General features: G+C 50.7%; 1 protein-coding gene across 1 annotated transcript in view; it reads right to left on the bottom strand.

Annotated features, from left to right (window-relative positions):
* The window catches only part of ints3 (integrator complex subunit 3), a 97075-nt gene that overhangs the window by 38250 nt on the left and 38218 nt on the right, over window positions 1–20607 (bottom strand). Inside the window, exons 11-14 of the mRNA XM_078534115.1 lie at window positions 10675–10778; window positions 8340–8384; window positions 5943–6062; window positions 4067–4220 (exon numbers count right to left, since the gene is read on the bottom strand). Coding sequence (XP_078390241.1) covers window positions 4067–4220; window positions 5943–6062; window positions 8340–8384; window positions 10675–10778 — 423 coding nt within the window. The remainder of the gene's footprint in view (window positions 1–4066; window positions 4221–5942; window positions 6063–8339; window positions 8385–10674; window positions 10779–20607) is intronic.

Raw genomic sequence — 20607 nt, 5'->3', positions numbered from 1 at the left:
GTGGGTGTGTGTGTGTGTGTATGTGGGTGTGTGTGTGTGTATGTGGGGGTGGGTGTGTATGTGGGGGTGTGTGTGTGTATGTGGGGGGGTGTGTGTATGTGGGGGTGTGTGTGTATGTGGGGGTGTGTGTGTATGTGGGGGTGTGTGTATATGTGGGTGTGTGTGTGTATGTGGGGGTGTGTGTGTGTACGTGGGTGTGTGTGTATGTGGGGGGGTGTGTGTGTATGTGGGTGTGTGTGTGTATGTGTGGGTGTGTGTGTGTATGTGTGGGGGTGTGTGTGTATGTGGGGGTGTGTGTATGTGTGGGGGTGTGTGTATGTGTGGGGGTGTGTGTGTATGTGGGGGTGTGTGTGTATGTGGGGGTGTGTGTGTATGTGGGGGTGTGTGTGTATGTGGGGGTGTGTGTGTATGTGGGGGTGTGTGTGTATGTGGGGGTGTGTGTGTGTATGTGGGTGTGTATGTGTGTATGTGGGTGTGTGTGTGTGTATGTGGGTGTGTGTGTGTATGTGGGTGTGTGTGTGTGTATGTGGGGGTGTGTGTGTATGTGGGGGTGTGTGTGTATGTGGGGGGGTGCGTGTATGTGGGGGGGTGCGTGTATGTGGGGGTGTGTGTGTATGTGGGGGTGTGTGTGTGTGTATGTGGGGGTGTGTGAGTGTATGTGGGGGTGTGTGCGTATGTGGGGGTGTGTGTGTATGTAGGGGGGTGTGTGTATGTGGGGGTGTGTGTGTATGTAGGGGGGTGTGTGTATGTGGGTGTGTGTGTGTGTATGTGGGGGTGTGTGTGTATGTGGGGGTGTGCGTGTATGTGGGGGGGTGCGTGTATGTGGGGGGGTGCGTGTATGTGGGGGGGTGCGTGTATGTGGGGGGGTGTGTGTATGTGGGGGTGTGTGTGTGTGTATGTGGGGGTGTGTGTGTGTGTGTATGTGGGGGTGTGTGTGTGTGTGTATGTGGGGGTGTGTGCGTATGTGGGGGTGTGTGTGTATGTAGGGGGGTGTGTGTATGTGGGGGTGTGTGTGTATGTGGGGGTGTGTGTGTGTGTATGTGGGGGTGTGTGAGTGTGTATGTGGGGGTGTGTGTGTATGTGGGGGTGTGTGTGTATGTGGGGGTGTGTGTGTATGTAGGGGGGTGTGTGTATGTAGGGGGGTGTGTGTATGTGGGTGTGTGTGTGTGTGTGTATGTGGGGGTGTGTGAGTGTATGTGGGGGTGTGTGTGTATGTGGGGGTGTGTGTGTGTATTTGGGGGTGTGTGTGTATGTGGGGGTGTGTGTATGTGGGGGTGTGTGTGTGTATGTGGGGGTGTGTGTGTGTATGTGGGGGTGTGTGTGTGTGTGTATGTAGGGGGGTGTGTGTATGTGGGGGTGTGTGTGTATGTGGGGGTGTGTGTGTGTGTATGTGGGGGTGTGTGAGTGTATGTGGGGGTGTGTGAGTGTATGTGGGGGTGTGTGTGTATGTGGGGGTGTGTGTGTATGTGGGGGTGTGTGTGTATGTAGGGGGGTGTGTGTATGTGGGGGTGTGTGTGTATGTGGGTGTGTGTGTGTGTGTATGTGGGGGGGTGTGTGTGTGTATGTGGGGGTGTGTGTGTGTGTATGTGGGGGTGTGTGTGTGTGTATGTGGAGGTGTGTGTGTATGTGGGGGTGTGTGTGTATGTGGGGGTGTGCGTGTATGTGGGTGTGTGAGTGTATGTGCGGGTGTGTGTGTATGTGGGGTGTGTGTGTATGTAGGGGGGTGTGTGTATGTGGGGGTGTGTGTGTATGTGGGTGTGTGTGTGTGTGTATGTGGGGGGGTGTGTGTGTGTATGTGGGGGTGTGTGTGTGTGTATGTGGGGGTGTGTGTGTGTGTATGTGGAGGTGTGTGTGTGTATATGTGGGGGTGCGTGTGTGTATGCGCATGCACAGGAGGTGCGTGTTGGGGTACGTGCGTGTGGACAATGGGTGAGCGCAGGACCAGGCTGGGCAGTGATGCCCCTGCACGCAGACTGCTTGGAGCTGCTTTGTGTGTGAAGGGCAGGCTGGTAGGGGTCGGGCAGAGCTGCGGTTACTGAAGCCCCAGCGAGAGTCAGCCCCCTCACCAAGAGAGGGGCAATGGGAAGCAGACTCCAGCAGACAGCTGGTGGGCTCAGCACAAGCCCTCAGGCCACAGTTGTGCACAGTCCATCCCCGCCTCATCGTTGTGAGAGTCAGGCAGAGGGTTACTCACTGTACACCCCCTTGCCAAACCGCGGCAGGCAAACTCATTCTCTCACCCAGCCCCACCTCGCTCCTCTCATCTCAATACCACTTCTTGAAAAAGGGTTGTTGCTGTGACAACCGGTAGGGAGAGCGACCCTGCTGAATCAAGAGGCTCCTTTTTCAGTCTCTCCTGGAAACCAGATCCACCTCGGCTGGGGATTATCAGAGAACCACATCTCCCTTCAACCAAGGGACTCGCTCGGACCATCTCAGGGGGGGAGCAGTTAGGAGTTGACCCCATGGCTGTGGGTCTGGAGTCACGTGTACGCCAGACCAGGGTAAGGAAGGCTGATTTCCCTCCTATGACCACGAGGACATCGCCTCCCCCCAGGGCTCTTCATGCCTTCTCCCTACCCAGTTAGCCAATCCCAGCCAGGGGCCCAGGGCAACTGGCTTCGGCTGGGAGCCCTGCGCCTGGTCGGCACCTGGATCACACCCGGAGTGCGCTCACATGGAGCAGGGTGTGGGAGGAGGGGAGGTGAGTGAGGGGACTGCGCTGCAGAGGGTACAGCAGACGGGATTGACCTCGTTCGCCACAGTCAACGATCCTGCTCTTTGCCAAGCATTTCATTTCCGTCGGCTTCTCTCTCTCTCTCCTGAAGGAGCTGGGGGAATGTTTTGTTTTGAAGGCACAGTCATTGTTGTCAGGTCGAAGCACAGGAATATTCCACAAACAACAGCGTGATCACTGGCCAAATCATTTTTTTTTTTAAATGATGTTGGTTAAGGGATAACCTTAGGCCCAGGGCAATGGGGAGGACCCTCCCCTACTATTCTTCCAGTCGTGACTTTGGAATCTTTGCCGTGCATTTGAGAACAGACAGGACCATCAAAATGCAGCGCACCCTCAGTACTGACCCTCCGACAGTGCGACGCACCCTCAGTACTGACCGTCCGACAGTGCGACGCAGCCTCAGTACTGACCCTCCGACAGTACGACGCACCCTCAGTACTGACCCTCCGACAGTGCGGCACTCCCTCAGAACTGACCCTCCGACAGTGCGACGCACCCTCAGTACTGACCGTCCGACAGTGCAACGCACCCTCAGTACTGACCCTCCGACAGTGCGACGCACCCTCAATTCTGACCCTCTGACAGTGCGACGCACCCTCAGTTTTGACCCTCCGACAGTGCGGCACTCCCTCAATACTGACCTTCCGACAGTGCGGCACTCCCTCAATACTGACCCTCCGACAGTGCTGCGCTCCCTCAGTACTGACCCTCCGACAGTGCGGCACTCCCTCAATACTGACCTTCCGACAGTGCGGCACTCCCTCAATATTGACCCTCCGACAGTGCGGCGCTCCCTCAGCACTGACCCTCCGACAGTGCGGCACTCCCTCAATTCTGACCCTCTGACAGTGCGGCACTCCCTCAGTACTGACCCTCCGACAGTGCAGCGCTCCCTCAGTACTGACCCTCCGACAGTGCGGCGCACCCTCAGCACTGACCCTCCGACAGTGCGGCGCTCCCTCAGTACTGACCCTCCGACAGTGCGGCGCTCCCTCAGTACTGACCCTCCGACAGTGCGGCACTCCCTCATTACTGACCCTCCGACAGTGCGGCGCTCCCTCAGTACTGACCCTCCGACAGTGCGGCGCTCCCTCAGTACTGACCCTCCAACAGTGCGGCACTCCCTCAGCACTGACCCTCCAACAGTGCGGCGCTCCCTCAGCACTGACCCTGAGACTGTCAGCCTGGATTTTGTGCTTCAGTCTGTAAAGTGGGCACTTGAGCCCACAGGCACTTTGACTCAGGAGGGAGGGTTACACCCACTGAAGCACAGAATACAAGCAAAGACTCATCCCATACTCTGTCCGCAGGGGCGGGCGACCTTACCGATGTGTAGATAGTTGGCGTGAGGTAGCAGAGCAGTCGGATGTCATCCTCCTGACAAGCTTTCATATCCATCATTAGACAGGTGTGGAGATCACCGAGCTGGGTGGCTTGGGCGAAGGACTCATACAGTCTCATTTTCCCCGCTGCTGCTTTACTGGAAGAAACAAGCACAGCAATAAGGGGAATGGACAGTGGGCGAGGGAGTTATCACAATCCGCTCACTCTCTCTGGGACTAGAAGGCTCGTCGGGGGGCGGGGGGAGAAAGGATCCATTTGCTGAAATGGGTTTCAATCCATTCCATTGTGGGCCTGAACCCACTGCACATAATTGCCCCCAGTGCGGCTACATCCGCATGTCTGGCAGCTGAGTACAAATGTTACTCTGGAGCGATATGGGGTAGGTTTTTGAGTTTGGTGTTAAGGTGCATCGGTGGCACAGTGTCGAGGGAGCTTTACTCTGTATCTAACCCCGTGCTGTACCTGTCCTGGGAGTGTTTGATGGGGACGGTGTAGAGGGAGCTTTACTCTGTATCTAACCCCGTGCTGTACCTGTCCTGGGAGTGTTTGATGGGGGCAGTGTCGAGGGAGCTTTACTCTGTATCTAACCCCATGCTGTACCTGTCCTGGGAGTGTTTGATGGGGATACTGTAGAGGGAGCTTTACTCTGTATCTAACCCCATGCTGTACCTGCCCTGGGAGTGTTTGATGGGGACAGTGTAGAGGGAGCTTTACCCTGTATCTAACCCTGTGCTGTACCTGTCCTGGGAGTGTTTGATGGGGACAGTGTAGAGGGAGCTTTACTCTGTATCTAACCCCGTGCTGTATCTGTCCTGGGAGTGTTTGATGGGGACAGTGTAGAGGGAGTTTTACTCTGTATCTAACCTCGTGCTGTACCTGTCCTGGGGGTGTTTGATGGGGACAGTGTCGAGGGAGCTTTACTCTGTATCTAACCCCGTGCTGTACCTGTCCTGGGAGTGTTTGATGGGGACAGTGTAGAGGGAGCTTTACTCTGTATCTAACCCCATGCTGTACCTGTCCTGGGAGTGTTTGATGGGGACAGTGTCGAGGGAGCTTTACTCTGTATCTAACCCCGTGCTGTACCTGTCCTGGGAGTGTTTGATGGGGACGGTGTAGAGGGAGCTTTACTCTGTATCTAACCCCGTGCTGTACCTGTCCTGGGAGTGTTTGATGGGGACGGTGTAGAGGGAGCTTTACTCTGTATCTAACCCCGTGCTGTACCTGTCCTGGGAGTGTTTGATGGGGACGGTGTCGAGGGAGCTTTACTCTGTATCTAACCCCGTGCTGTACCTGCCCTGGGAGTGTTTGATGGGGACAGTGTAGAGGGAGCTTTACTCTGTATCTAACCCTGTGCTGTACCTGTCCTGGGAGTGTTTGATGGGGACAGTGTAGAGGGAGCTTTACTCTGTATCTAACCCCGTGCTGTACCTGTCCTGGGGGTGTTTGATGGGGACAGTGTAGAGGGAGCTTTACTCTGTATCTAACCCCGTGCTGTACCTGCCCTGGGAGTGTTTGATGGGGACAGTGTAGAGGGAGCTTTACTCTGTATCTAACCCCGTGGTGTACCTGTCCTGGGAGTGTTTGATGGGGACGGTGTAGAGGGAGCTTTACTCTGTATCTAACCCCGTGCTGTACCTGTCCTGGGAGTGTTTGATGGAGACAGGACAGAGAATCAGATCAGTGTCTGACTATACCCAGTCCTGAACTACTCATCCGCATTCACAGGAAAAAAGCCTTGAAATGAGTATCTGATCTTGTGACTGTGCACCCCCTCCAGGAGTTTTCATTTATATAGAAGTTATCAAGCACAACACACACAGAGAGAGAGAGAGAGACAGCAGCTGATAAGACCTCCTACCTGGCTCGCAGATAGTAGAGAAGGTGATAGCCAATCTTGGGCTGCTTCTGGTATAATTCAGATAACAGCTCCAGCAGCAACGAGAAGCTGCTGTTATCTTCCTGCATTTGACACAAATTCCTAAATAGGAACATACAGAATAATTTTCAGCTTCGCTCTCGTGACATCTCACAGCGAACACCACCTCCCAAAGCCGTGGCCACTGCTGTCTGGAAGGAGAAGGCCAGCAGATGGTTGGGAACACCGCCGACCGCTGTGTGACACACTATCCTGGACGTGGAACTATAATGGGCCGTTTCGGCATCGTGGCTGGGTCACAATCCTAACGCTGCCTCCCTCCCAGCTCTGTGGGCGTACCTGCACCACGCAGGCTGCAGTGGTCGAAGAGGTGGCTCACCACCAGCCTTTTCACGCGGTAAACAAGAGAGGGGCAATCATTGCCGGTCTCGTCAGTGACGTCCAGATCCCCAGGACCTGACAGGCTTCATAACAGGGGTCAGAATAGAAGTGGCTACAGAGATAGTAGACGCAATGGTTGCAATTGTCCAAAACTCCCTAAACTCCAGAGAGGTCCCATTAAGATTGGAAAATAGTGAATGTGACTCCTCTGTTCAAGAAAGGAGGGAGACAGAAAACAGGAAACTACAGCCCAGTTGGTCTAACGTCCATCATAGGGAACTTCATAGCTGGATATTTCAAAATCATAATTTGATCAGAGTCAACATGGGTTTATGAAAGGGAAGTGGTGTTTAACTAATTTATTAGAGATTTTTGAGGAAGTAATAAGCAAGGTGGATAAAGGGGAACCTGTAGATGTGGTGTATTTACATTTCCAAAAGGAATTTGACAAGGTACCACGTCAAAGGTTACTAAACAAGATAAGAGCAAATGGTGTAGGGGGTAACATATTGGCACGGATAGAGGATAGATAGCTAACAGGAAACAGAGTAGAGTTAAATGGGTCGTTTTCAGGTTGGCAAGATGTAATGTGCGGAGTGCCACAGGGGTCAGTGCTGGGGCCTGAATTATTTACAATCTATATCAATGACTTGGACGAGGGAACGAATATGTCGTGGCTAAATTTGCTGATGACACAGAGATAGGAAGGAGAGTAATCTGCCAAGAGGACGTAGGGAGTCTGCAAAAGGATATAGATAGGTTAACCAAGTGGGCAAAAGATTGGCAGTCGGCAGTACAATGTAGGAAAATGTAAACTTGTCCACTTTGGTCGGGAGAATAGAAAAGCAGCATGTTATTTAAACGGAGAGAGAGAGAGGTGGCAGGACTCTGCAGCACAGCAGGATTTGGGTGTCCTGTCACACGAATCACAAAAAGTTAGCATGCAGGCACAGCAAGTGCTTAGGACGGCAAATGGAACGGTGCCATTTATTGGGAGGGGAATGGAATATAAAAGCAGGGACGTTTTACTGCAGTTGTGTAGGATGTTGCCGAGGCCACATCTGGGATACTGTTTACAGTTTTGGGTCTCCTTGCTTGAGGACATATAGGTCTCAAAGCTGGTGACGTCGGGACCGAGTCTGTGCCAGATTTCGGCTTTTGGGCAGGGCCAGGTGGGGTCAAGGGTCAGTCGGACCACTCAGAGGGCGGGAAATGACCGGCACGCAAAGGCGATAATCAGTCAGCGGGCCACCGCGTCAATGCAGCGCCTAGTCGCTAAACGATTTTACTCATCGAATATCAATAAAAATTCATACATGGCAGCTTACACAATGTCGGGTGGAAGAGAAATTTCTACTCTCAGGTGTGGCGTTAGTCTTGTGGCGTTCTCTTCCCCAGAGCGCGGTGGAGGATGGGTCCTTGAATATATTTAAGGGGCTGTGTTAGACAGATTCTTGATTGAACCGGGAGTCCAAGGGCATAGGAGGGCAGACAGGAAAGCAGAGTTGAGGTCACAGCCAGGTCAGCCACGATCTTATCAAACGGCGGAACAGGCTCGAGGGGCCGAATGGCCTATTCCTGCTCATTATTCCTATGTATGTACCACCAGAATGATTTTTAAAAAGAGGCTCCAGTTTATTCCTGGTCTCTTTCCACCCCCCTCTCCTACCCCAAAGGTAGGAGATTCTGGGTTCCAGTTTTATGGTCCTTGTTTACACTCCGAACGTACTTGTTCACGGGTGGGCCAAAAAGCAGGTTGTGAGGGTAAGTCACACCTGACAACTCCATGTCTGGACTAAAGCTAGCGGGAAGATCCCAGAAAACATCCCAACCCCAGAGGGGGGAACACTGCAGCCTCTGCAGGGGTGAGTGAGGGTTTTGTGATTCTGCAGCGCAGAGCAATGTGAATTGAAGCTGGGGCTTGGGCTCCTTCTGATCAGTTACTTACATGCATTACATCCAACTGAGTTGTAGATATCACTCACCGCTGAAACCTACCTGAATGTAACATAAAGCGGTTTGCCCACCGACTCCTCCAGAGATCTGAAAAAACATGTCACACGGTAAACAACCGTTCCCCTGAACACTGGGAATCATTAAAAGGTTCTGAACAGGAATGTAAATCAGACAGAATTTGACCCTGAGTCACATAAGGAGATGTTAGGGACAGCTGGCCAAGACTTCAGTAAAAGAGGTCAGTCTTAATGAGCATCTCGAAGTGGGGCAGCAGAGGGAGTGAGGGCGGAGGGAGCGCGCGCGAGGGCGGTGGGAGCGCTGCGCGAGGGCGGAGGGAGCGCGCTCGCGAGGGCGGAGGGAGCGCGCTCGCGAGGGCGGAGGGAGCGCACGCGAGGGCGGAGGGAGCGTGCGCGAGGGCGGAGGGAGCGCACGCGAGGGCGGAGGGAGCACACGCGAGGGCGGAGGGAGCGCGCGCGAGGGCGGAGGGAGCACTATGAGCAAGCAACCAGAATTGGGAGGAGCGCAGCAATCTCAGAGGGTTGTGGGGCCAGAGGAGGTTACAGAGATAGGGAGGGGTGTAGGGGCTGGAGGAGGTTAGAGAGATAGGGAGGGGTGTAGGGGCTGGAGGAGGTAACAGAGATAGGGAGGGGTGTAGGGGCTGGAGGAGGTTACAGAGATAGGGAGGGGTGTAGGGTCTGGAGGGGGTTACAGAGATAGGGAGGGGTGTAGGGTCTGGAGGGGGTTACAGAGATAGGGAGGGGTGTAGGGTCTGGAGGAGGTTACAGAGATAGGGAGGGGTGTAGGGGCTGGAGGAGGTTACAGAGATAGGGAGGGGTGTAGGGGCTGGAGGAGTTAGAGAGATAGGGAGGGGTGTAGGGGCTGGAGGAGGTAACAGAGATAGGGAGGGGTGTAGGGGCTGGAGGAGGTTACAGAGATAGGGAGGGGTGTAGAGTCTGGAGGAAGTTACAGAGATAGGGAGGGGTGTAGAGTCTGGAGGGGGTTACAGAGATAGGGAGGGGTGTAGGGGGCTGGAGGAGGTTACAGAGATAGGGAGGGGTGTAGGGTCTGGAGGAGGTTACAGAGATAGGGAGGGGTGTAGGGGCTGGAGGAGGTTACAGAGATAGGGAGGGGTGTAGGGGCTGGAGGAGGTTACAGAGATAGGGAGGGGTGTAGGGGCTGGAGGAGGTTACAGAGATAGGGAGGGGTGTAGGGGCTGGAGGAGGTGACAGAGATAGGGAAGGGCGAGGCTATGTAGCGAATTGAACAGTGCGGGGAGGAATTTAAAGTTGGAGCATTGCTAGACTGGGAGAGTTTGGGAGATTGCTGAGAGTTAGGTTATGGGCACCCGAGCTTTGCATGAATTTAAGTTTACGGAGGGTGTAAAGTGGGAACCAGCACTGGAATAGTCAGGTCCAGAGTGAAGAAAGCTGTCTCCTCTGGCTAATTTGACAAAGCGAAGCCTCCCAATCCTCCTCCAGCAGCGCCACCTGGACTGTCAGAGGGTCAGTACTGAGGGAGCACCGCACTGTCGGAGGGTCAGTACTGAGGGAGTGCCGCACTGTCGGAGGGTCAGCGCTGAGGGAGTGCCGCACTGTCGGAGGGTCAGTACTGAGGGAGCGCAGCACTGTCGGAGGGTCAGTACTGAGGGAGCGCCGCACTGTCGGAGGGTCAGCGCTAAGGGAGTGCCGCACTGTTGGAGGGTCAGTACTGTGGGAGCACCGCACTGTTGGAGGGTCAGTATTGAGGGAGCGCTGCACTGTCGGAGGGTCAGCGCCGAGGGAGCGCCGCACTGTCAGAGGGTCAGCGCTGAGGGAGTGCCGCACTGTCGGAAGGTCAGTACTGAGGGAGCGCCGCACTGTCGGAGGGTCAGTACTGAGGGAGCGCCGCGCTGTCGGAGGGTCAGTGCTGAGGGAGCAGCGTGCTGTCGGAGGGTCAGTGCTGAGGGAGCACCGCACTGTCGGAGGGTCAGTGTTGAGGGAGCACCGCACTGTCGGAGGGTCAGTGCTGAGGAAGTCTTAAAGACCTCTCTTTAAGTCATCTGCTCAGCTATTGAATATTGCAAGTAAGTCCAGAAATGTGTCATGTTTGGAGGTCCTGGGTCTGAACTCCAGCCTTGAAATACTGGCACAGCGTGTCAAGAAGTGTGATGTCAGCCGTGAGAGGTGAATGCTGCTAGAAGGCTGGTCAGCTGGTTCTGTACCTGTGCTGGTTGTGGAGTAAATCCAATTTATTATGCTCATGGTTTCCGCCTCTTTCCCAGTCTCTCTCTTCCCACCCACTCAATAACAGGCTCTGGTGTCTGGCAACTTCCACTCAATCAAGAGGGGCGGGTACGATAACATAGGAGAAAAACACAGTTGCTCAAGTCGTCACTTACTCCTCAGTGATCTCCTCTGGCAGGACCTCGCCCCTGAAGTGCCCCTTGAACAGTTCGACAAGGCAGGAGGCCAGCGTCACCATGAGTTCTGTATCAAAATCGTCCTTCTCGAAGAGAGGGGGGGGTGGTGGGGAAGGAAGGAAGGAAGAAAGAAAGGAGGAAATAAATTTGGCTCCTTTGCCAGTTGCTCCTGACAGCAATAATTGTCTTATTGAGAATGATGATGCAATGTGTGCAATGGGGTATTGTACACAGTACAATGAGCTCCCCATTGTTTCTCCGGCTCCTTGGAAGCACCCCAAATTCAACCTCTCTTTAACCACCAGATTCCTCCTGTTCACCTATCACCCTTGTCCTCGCTGACCTGCGCTGGCTCCCAGTCCGACCACATCTCGGTTTTAAAATTCTCACCCTGCTTTCAAAATTCCTCCATCGCCTCAACCCACCCTTTTTCCTCTGTAACCTGCTCCGGCGTCTCTGGCGCTCCTCCAGCTCCGGCCTCTCGTCGTGTATCCCCGATTTCAAATCGCTCCACCATCGGCGGCCGGGCCTTCAGCTCTGGAATCCCCTCCCCCAGCTCCCTTTCCTCCTTTAAGACGCTCCTTAAACCTGACCTCTTTGACCGAGTTTCTGGCCACCTGCCCTGATATCTCCGTACGTGGCTCGGTGTCCGAGAGCCTTGGGACGTTTTACAACATCAAGGTGCTATATAAATGGACGTTGCTCGTGCTCACTTTTGGGGTGCCAACTCTTGCTGGGGTACGGGTGTCCTCCAGCACCTCAGTCAAGCGCCCCAAACTTGGTCTGTCAGCCTAGGTATGGAATGTTCAACTGTGGGAGGTGTCGCAGAGGATTCCACCCACGCCCCAAATGCAGGCACGCAAACACTGCTACCTGGAAGCGATCGGGGTTAGGAATGCACTCTGCTGTCTCCTCCCTAACCAATGACACTGCAGCAACCCGACTCCCAACGTTTCCTACATTGCAAACTACGCCCTCGCTTCCGAAGTGCTTCCTCGGCCGTAGAGCGCTTTGGGACCGGCCGAGGGTCCCCGCGAGGTACAACAGGAATACAGGGCGGAAACAACGACAGAAAATGCTGGAAAAACTCAGCAGGTCTGGCAGCGTCTGTGGGGAGAGAAGCGAGAGTTTAACGCTTGCGAGTTCAGGGCGCCGTCCAGACTCGAAACGTTAACTCTCTTCCTCTCTCCGCAGGTGCTGCCAGACCAGCTGAGCTTTTCCGGCACTTTCTGTTGTCGTTTCAGATTTCCAGCACCCGCTGTGTTTTTGCTTTTGTAGGAATGCGAGGCTGCCCTTCCATCAGTTTGCATTCCCGGCCCTAACCGCTCGTTCCTCACATCACCAGTTGTGAAACGAAGGAGGATTTTCTTTGAAAATAAAAACGCAAGCCAGCGGTTAGGATCGGGGATACACCGTCAAACAGATTCAACAGTAGGGAACTGGATAAATACTTGGGAATTAAAATTGCAGGACAACGGGAAAAGGGGGAGACTGGGGCTAACTGGAGGGTCGCTCCTCTGGCCTTCTGCCCTATACTGTTTCTATGATTTGATGAGATCGGCCTGCCTACCACAAACGAGGGGTAGTAACTGGGATCGTCCCAGGCACTCCAGCCCAATTCGACACTGGCCGACTGAGCTGTATTGTGAGGGGATGGGGGGGTTGGGGGGGGAAAGGAAGGACCAGGAGCTTGAATACAGGTGCCAGTCCCTCTTGTGGTGGTCATCCCAATAACAGGCAGCGGGTTTAGGGGTTAGCTAATCAGCCGCTGCTCTCGTGCAGGAAACATGGCAGCCACTTTGCGCACAGCAAGATCCCACAAACAACTTCGTGATAACAATCAAGGTCTTTTTCTTTGAACACAATGTTGGTTGAAGGACAGATATTGACCCGGGACACTGCGGGGTGGGGGTGGGGGGAAACTCCCCTGCTAATCTTCAAAATAGTGCCACAGGATCTTTTACGTCCACCCGAGATGGCACACTGGGCCTTGGGTGAAGGGCTTATGAACCTTCAAGAGTGCAGCGCTCCCTTCAGGACTGCACTGGGAGCAACGTTCCCTTTTCCTTTGCTGTTCTGCAAGAGCCTGCTCATTTCAACATGAGCGTACATACGAGCGTATGAATTAGGAGCAGGGATCAGCCACTCAGCCCCTCAAGCCTGTTCTGCCAATCAGTAAGGTCACGGCTGATTGCAAGCTCACATTCCTGCCTATCTACGCCCTTGCTTATCGAGAGTCTATCTACCTCTGCCTTAAAGGTATTCAAGGATTCTGCTTCCACTGCCTTTTGAGGAAGAGAGTTCCAAAGCCTCACGCCCTACAGAGGGAACATTTTTCCTCGTCTCTGCCCCCAAATGGGCGACCCCAAGTTCTCAATTCTCCCACAAGAGGAAACATCCTCTCCACATCCACCACCCTTGTCAAGACCCCTCTGGGTCTCACATGTTTCAATCAAGTTGCCTCGCCGGTCCAGCCTTTCCTCGTAAGATAACCCACACAAGTCCCGGCACCAATCTAGTAAACCTTCTCTGAAATGCTTCTAATGCATTTGAATCTTTACACGGCCTCTTCTAAACTTTTTTTTTCTCTTGGTGTGCTTTTCCCCACACTGGACAATTTGCAAGCAGCCTGCACAGTACCTTGCGGATTGCTGAGAAGGGAACATTAACAGGGCGCATCAGCTCCCATTATATAAAGCAAGTCTCTGGAGTGGGACTTGAACCCACGACCTCCTGCATCAGAAGCGACCGAGCGCGCTACCCACTGAGCTGCAGCTGACACTGTCCCCACTCCCACTTTCTCCCTCTTACAATGCAATCTGGATTTCAATTTGTTTCAAAGGCTCCCCTTGCAAGGGAGAGCGTACACAAACAGTCTCCTTCAACAGGAGGCTCTGAAGTGTGACAGATTAAACCCTCCACAGTTAATTAGCTTCTGGTGAGAGGAGGCTGTGCTCTGGGGCCTCGGGAAAACGAAAGCAATTAACCGGGGAAAGGGCTCCTTTCCTGCTTCTCATCCTGGCTCCTCCTTACTTGTTTTTACACGGGTCACTCGGCTTCCCCCCGACACAAGAGTCTCGTTCCGCACCGCCACACCCTCGCTGTATTCTGACAACTTCAAGAGCAGCCGGTTCATTTTCGACTGGCTCCCCAAGCCACCAGCTGGCCCGTGTGCTCGATAAACACACACCCCGAAGGCCGGTGTAAACGCAGGATCAGTCTCCCCGCTCCCTTTACAATTTACAGGCTAACCTTGGCCCAGCCTGACCGTGGCTCAGTGCATAGCGCTCCGAATCAGAGTGCACTTAAGACCGAGATCAGTGGGTTCTTGATTGGTAAGGGGGATCAAAGGTTACGGGGAGAAGGTGGGAGAATGGTGTTGAGAAACTTATCAGCCATGATTGAATGGCGGAGCAGACTCGATGGGCCGAATGGCCTAATTTCTGCTCCTATGTCTTATGGAATCAGCGGGCAATGGCTTCATGTCCCACTCCAGAGACATGCGTCCGAAATCCAAGCTGACCAGTCCCATCTAGCTGGAGCTGGTCACTGGGATGCGCAAACTGGGATTGGGCGAGCTGGGGTAAGAGGGATGATCTTAATGGGGAATAAAAAAAGTAAATAAGAGCAAAGGATAGGAGAATGTTCCGCCATTTAATGAGATCATGGCTGATCCGTGAGCCAAAATCGATACATCCCCAACACCCTTGGTTAATAGAAATCAACCTGACTCAAGTTTTAAAATTAATGATCCAGTTTGCAGATGAAAATTGCAAACTTCTGCCACCCCTTGTATGTCGAAGAGGCGTCTAACTTCACTCTCGAAAGCCTTAGAAATTAGAGCCCATGTCCCATAGTCACAGACTCGCCAACCAGCAGAAATGGTTTCGCTTGCTCTACCTTATACGAACCTACGAGTGGGCCACTCAAGCCTACTCCGCCATTCAATAAGATCATGGCTGATCTGACCGTAACCTCAACTCCACATTCCTGCCTACCCCTGATAACTTTTCACCCGCTAGCTTATCAAGAATCTATCTAGCTCCGCCTTAAAACTATTCAAAGACTCTGCTTCCACCGCCGTTTCAGGAAGAGAGTTCCAAAGACTCACGACCCTCAGAGAAAAAAATTCTCCTCATCTGTCTGAAATGGACGATTCCTTACTTTTCAGCAGAGACCCCAAGTTCTAGATTTCCCACAAGAGGAAACATCCTCTCCACACCGACCCCTCAGGATCTTATATGTTTCAATCAAGTCGCCTCTTACTCTTCCAAACTCCAGTGGATACAAGACTAGTCTGTCCAGCCTTTCCTCATAAGACAACCCGCCCATTCCAGGTAGTCTGGTAAATCTTCTGTGAACTACTTCCTACGTGTTTACATCCTTCCTTAGGGAAGGAGACCAATACTGTACACAGTACTCTAGATGTGGTCTCACCAATGCCCTGTATAACTATGCCTAACCTCCCTTTTGTGTTCGATTCCCCTTCCAATAAACAATAACATACCACTAGCTTTCCTGATTATTTGCTGCACCTACATACTAGCCTTTTTGCGATTCATGCACTAGGACACCCAGATCCTTCTGCATCTCAGAGCTCTGCCGTCTCTCACCATTTGGATATCATGCTTCTTTTTTATCCTTCTTCCCAAAGTGGACAATTTCACACTTTCCCACATTATACAGTATTTGCCAGATCTTTGCCCACTCCCTTAACCTATCTTTATCCCTTGTAGCCTCCTATGTCTTCTTCGCAACTTACTATCCTACCTATCTTTGTGTCATCAGCATATTTAGCCACTGTACCTTCAGTCCCTTCACCCAAGTCATTTACATAAGTTGTAAAAAGTTGAGCACTGATCCCTGTGGCACACCACTCGTTACATTTTGCCAACCAGGAAATGACCCATTTATGCCAACTCTGCTTCCTATTGGCTAGCCAATCTTATATTCATGCCAATGTGTTACCCCCTACACCATGAAGTTTTATTTTCACAATAACCTTTGATGTGGCACCTTATCAAATGCCTTCTGGAAATCTACCAGCTCCCCTTTAACCACAGCACATGACTTCGTCAAAGAACTCTAATAAGTTGGTTAACCGTGACATTCCTCTCACAAAACCATGCTGCCTCTGCCTGATTGCCTTGAATTTTTCCAAGTACCCTGCTGTAATGTCTTTAATAATAGCTTCTAACATTTTCCCCCATGACAGATGTTAAGCTAACTGGCCTGTTTTGTCTCCCTACCTTCTTGAATAAAGGAGTTACATTCGCTGCTTTCCAAATTAATGGAACCGTGCCCAAATCTCAGGAATTTTGGGAAATTAAAACCAATGCATCAACTATCTCACTAGCCACTTCCTTTAAGACCCTAGGATGAAGTCCATCAGGACCTGCGGACTTCTCAGTCTGCAGTTCCAACAATTTGCTCAGTACCACTTCCCTGGCAATTTGTAATTTTCCTGAGTTCCTCCCTCCCTTCCAATTCCTGATTTACAGCTATTTCTGGGATGTTACTTGTATCCTCTATAGTGAAAACCGATGCAAAATACCTGTCCAATTCATCTGCCATCTCCTTATTTCCCATTATTAATTCTCCAGACTCACTTTCTATAGGACCAACGCTCACTTTGTTAACTCTTTTCTTTTTCAAATACCTTTAGAAATTCTTGCTGTCTCTATATTTCTAGCTAGCTTTCTCTCGTACTCCAATTTTTCCCTCGTTATTAATCTCCTGCTAATTCTTTGCTGTTCTTTCTATTCTGTCCAATCTTCTGACCTGCAACCCATCTTTGTGCAATTATATGCTTTTTCTTTAAGTTTGATACTGTCTTTAAGTTTTTTTACTTAACCACGGAAGGTGGGTCCTCCCCTTGGAATTTTTCTCTCTCGTTGGAATGCATCTATTCTGTGTATTCTGAAATGTCCCCTTAAATGTTTGCCACTGCATCTCTATTTACCTATCCCTTAACCTAATTTGCCAGTTCACTTTAGTTAGCTGTGCTTTCATGTCCTCATAATTGTCTTAAGTTTAAAATATTAGTCTTAGGCCCACTCTTCTCTCCCTCAAACTGAATGTGAAATTCAGTCATATTGTGGAGCGCCTTCACAATGAGGTCATTAATTAATCCTCTCGTTGCACAATACCAGTGCAGCCTGCTCTCTGGTTGGGACCAGAATGTGCTGTGCTGTTCTAAGAAACTATTCTGAAAACATTCTATGACCTCATCTAGACTACCTTTGGGCATTTGACTTTTCCAGTCCGTATGTGGATTAAAATCCTCCATGATTTTTGACATACCTTTCTGACAAGCTCCCATCATTTCTTTCTTTATACCCCATCCTACCATATGGTTACTGTTAGGGGGCCTGTACAACACTCCCACAAGAGACTTCTTGCCTTTATCATTTCTCATCTCTACCCAAACCACTTCTACATCCTTGCTCCCTTAACTTAGGTCATCCCTCTCTATTATGCTAATTACCATCATTAATTAACAAAGCCACCCCTCCACCTTTTCCTAGCTTCCTGTTCTTCCTAAATGTCACGTACCCTTCAATATTCAGGTCCCAATCTATGTCATCCTGCAGCCAAGTCTCCGTAATAGCTATCAGATCATGCTCACTTATTTCTATTTGCACTATCAGTTCATCGGTTTTGCTTTGAATGTTACATGCATTCAGATATAGAGCCTTTAGTTTTATTCTTTTATTATTTTTGTAACCTCTAGCCTTATCTGCTGATTTACTCTTAGATTTGTACTCTGTCCCTTCCTGTCATGGTCTGTTTATCATTTCCCATATTAATACCCTTCTCTCTTGCCTTGTCTCTACTCTTATAATTACCACATCTTCCCAAATTTGAGAAAAGCAAAATACTACAGATGCTGGAAATCTGAAACAAAAACAGAAAATACTGGAAAAACTCAGCAGGTCTAACAGCATCTATGGAGAGAAAAAAAAAGAATTAACGTTTCGAGTCCGTATGCGAGGAGTCATACGGCTCACTAGAACGCTGGTCCCAACACAGTTCAGATGTAGACTGTGCCAATGGTACAGCCCCCACTTTCCCCAGTGCTGGTGCCAGTGCCCAACGAACCAGAATCCACTTCTCCCACACCAATCTTTGAGCAACGCATTCACCTCTCCAATTTTATTTACCCTATGCCAATTTGCAATAATTGGTAATAATCCAGAGATTATTGCTGTTGAGGTTCTGCTTTGCAATTTAGGGCTCAGCTCCTCATAATTTCGATATAGAACCTCTTTCCTTGTCCTGCCTATGTCGTTGGTACCTACATGGGCCACGACGGCTGGATCCTCCCCCTCCCACTGCAAGTTCCTCTCCAGCCCTGAGCAGATATCCCGAACCCTGGCACTGGGCAGACAACAAAGTCTTCTGGATTCTCACTCTCCGCTGCTGAAAACAGTGTCTATCCCCCGGACTATACTCTCCCCTCCAACCACTACATTCGTTTTTGCTCCCCCCACTTGAACTGATGTCTGTGCCACGGCCAGTCTGCTCAACCACCCTGCGGATCTCACTTTCATCCACGCAGGTTGCAAGCACCTCAAATCTGTTTGCCAGTTGCAAAGGCAGAGGCTCCTCCACTACTGTCTACTCAGTCCCTTTACCTGCCTCACTCACAGTCACAGCCTCCTGTCCCTCACCACTGGCCAAAACAGATGAGCCTATTCTAAGAGGTGTGACTGTCTTCTGGTACAAAGTGTCCAGGTATCGCTCCCTCTTCCTGATGTTGCGCAGCGTCTGCAGTTCGGCTTCCAGATCAACAATTCTGATCCGGAATTTCCCCAGCTGCTTACATTTCCTGCAGATGTGTTTGTCCTGGGTTGTGTTGGCGCCCAGGAGCTTCCACATTCCACAGCTGCAACACAACACTTGCCCTGGCACTGTTACATATGAACAAGGAGTGGCAGTGGGCCATTCAGATCATGGCTGATCTGATAGTGACATGAAACCTGCTTCCCACCTACCCACGATACCAATCACCCCCTTGCTTTGTTTTCTTTATTCATGGGATGTGGGCATCGCTGGCTGGGCCAGCATTTATTGCCCATCTCCAACTGTCCTTGTTCAGAGGGCATTTAAGAGTCAACCACATTGCTGTGGGTCCGGAGTCACACGGAGGCCAGACCAGGTAAGGACAGCAGATTTCCTTCCCTAATGGACATTAGTGAACCAGATGGGTTTCTACACCCATCGGCAATGGTTTCATGGTCATCATCAGACTTTAATTCCAGATCTTTATTGATTCAAATTTCACAATCTGCTGTGAGTGTTACCCGGAGCACTACCCTGGGTCTCTGGAATACTAATTCTGGCTTACCAAGGATCTATCCACTTCTGCCTTAAAAATATTCAAAGACTCTGCTTCCACCACCTTTTCAGAAAGAGAGTTCCAAAGACTCTCTCAGTAAAAAAAATCTCTCCCCATCTCTGCTTTAAACGGGCGACCCCTTATTTTTAAAACAGTGACCCCTAGTTCTAGATTCTCCCACAACAGGAAACATCCTCTCCACATCCACTCCTCAGGATCTTATATGTTTCAATCAAGTCACCTCTTACTTTTCTAAACTCCAGTGGACACAAGCCCAGTCTGTCCAACCTTTCCTCATGGGACAATCCACCCATTCCAGATATTAGTCTAGTAAACCTTCTCTAAACTGCTTCCAATGCATTCACATCCTTCCTTAAATAAGGTGACTAATACTGCACACAGTGCTGCAAACGTGGTCTCACTGGTGCCCGGTACAACTGAAGCATAACCTCCCTACTTTTTGTATTCAATTCCCCTCGCAATAAATGATAACCTAAGCTTTCCTAATTACTTGCTGTACCTGCATACTAGCCCTTTGCAATTCATGGACTAAGACACCCAGATCCCTCTGCATTTCAGAGCTCTGCAATCTCTCACCATTTAGATAATATGCTTCTCTTTTATTCTTCCTGCCAAAATGGACAATTTCACACTTTCCCACATTATGCTCCATTTGCCAGATCTTTGCCCACTCACTTAACCTATCTATATCCCTTTGTAGCCTCCGTGTGTCCTTTTCACAGCTTACTTTCCTACCTATCTTTTGTGTCACCTTATGGTACTTATGTTATTTAGTTAATTTAATTACTTCCTTAATTAACTTCGAATAATTCCTATGTATACTACAATTTACCGTGCTTATTACATGCAAGTACCACCTACAACTAAGAGCTATATGTTACTTAATCGGTAATTGGCTTGACAGTTACTCACCAACCAGCTCCTTCCACTGTGCCGAACTAAGAAAAATGTAGAAAAAAAAGCATCACCTCCCCCTCACCGAACTCCCCACTCACCAAACTCGTATCAGCTCAGTCCGCTTGCAAAGCTGCACCCACCATTGGAGCCAAGACTACAACTACTGGATTGGACTAATGAGCCAATTAACTAATCGGCTGCTCTCCAGTACAGCTTGTTTATCCCTGCCTAAGGCTGGAAGAAACTTACATTATTAACTTACTTCAAGTAAATCCCAGTTAAATGATAACTGCAGCCCAGATTTTTAGAAAGGTATTAGTACCTAAAAGTTCCCACTCGCCAAACTCGTATCAGCTCACTCTGCTCGCAAAGCTGCACTCCGTTTCTTATCTATCCCCCATAATAGAGTTATAGAACAGCACAGCGCAAGGTGGTAATGTCACTGGACTAGTAATCCAGAGACCTGTGGAGACGGGTTCAAATCTCACTGGAGCATCTGGTGGAATTAAATTCAACTAAATAAAATCCGGAATTGAAAACTAGTCTCAGTAATGGTGACCCCTTGAAACTATCGCTGATTGGTGTAAAAAAAAACCCCATCCGATTCACTAATGTCCCTTTAGGGAGGGAAATCTGCCGTCCTTACCCGGTCT

Source organism: Cetorhinus maximus, chromosome 36 (genome assembly GCF_964194155.1).
Source record: "Cetorhinus maximus chromosome 36, sCetMax3.hap1.1, whole genome shotgun sequence".
Lineage (NCBI taxonomy): Eukaryota > Metazoa > Chordata > Chondrichthyes > Lamniformes > Cetorhinidae > Cetorhinus > Cetorhinus maximus.
The sequence above is the reverse complement of the archived record's forward strand: the minus strand, read 5'-3'. Positions and strand labels throughout refer to the sequence as shown.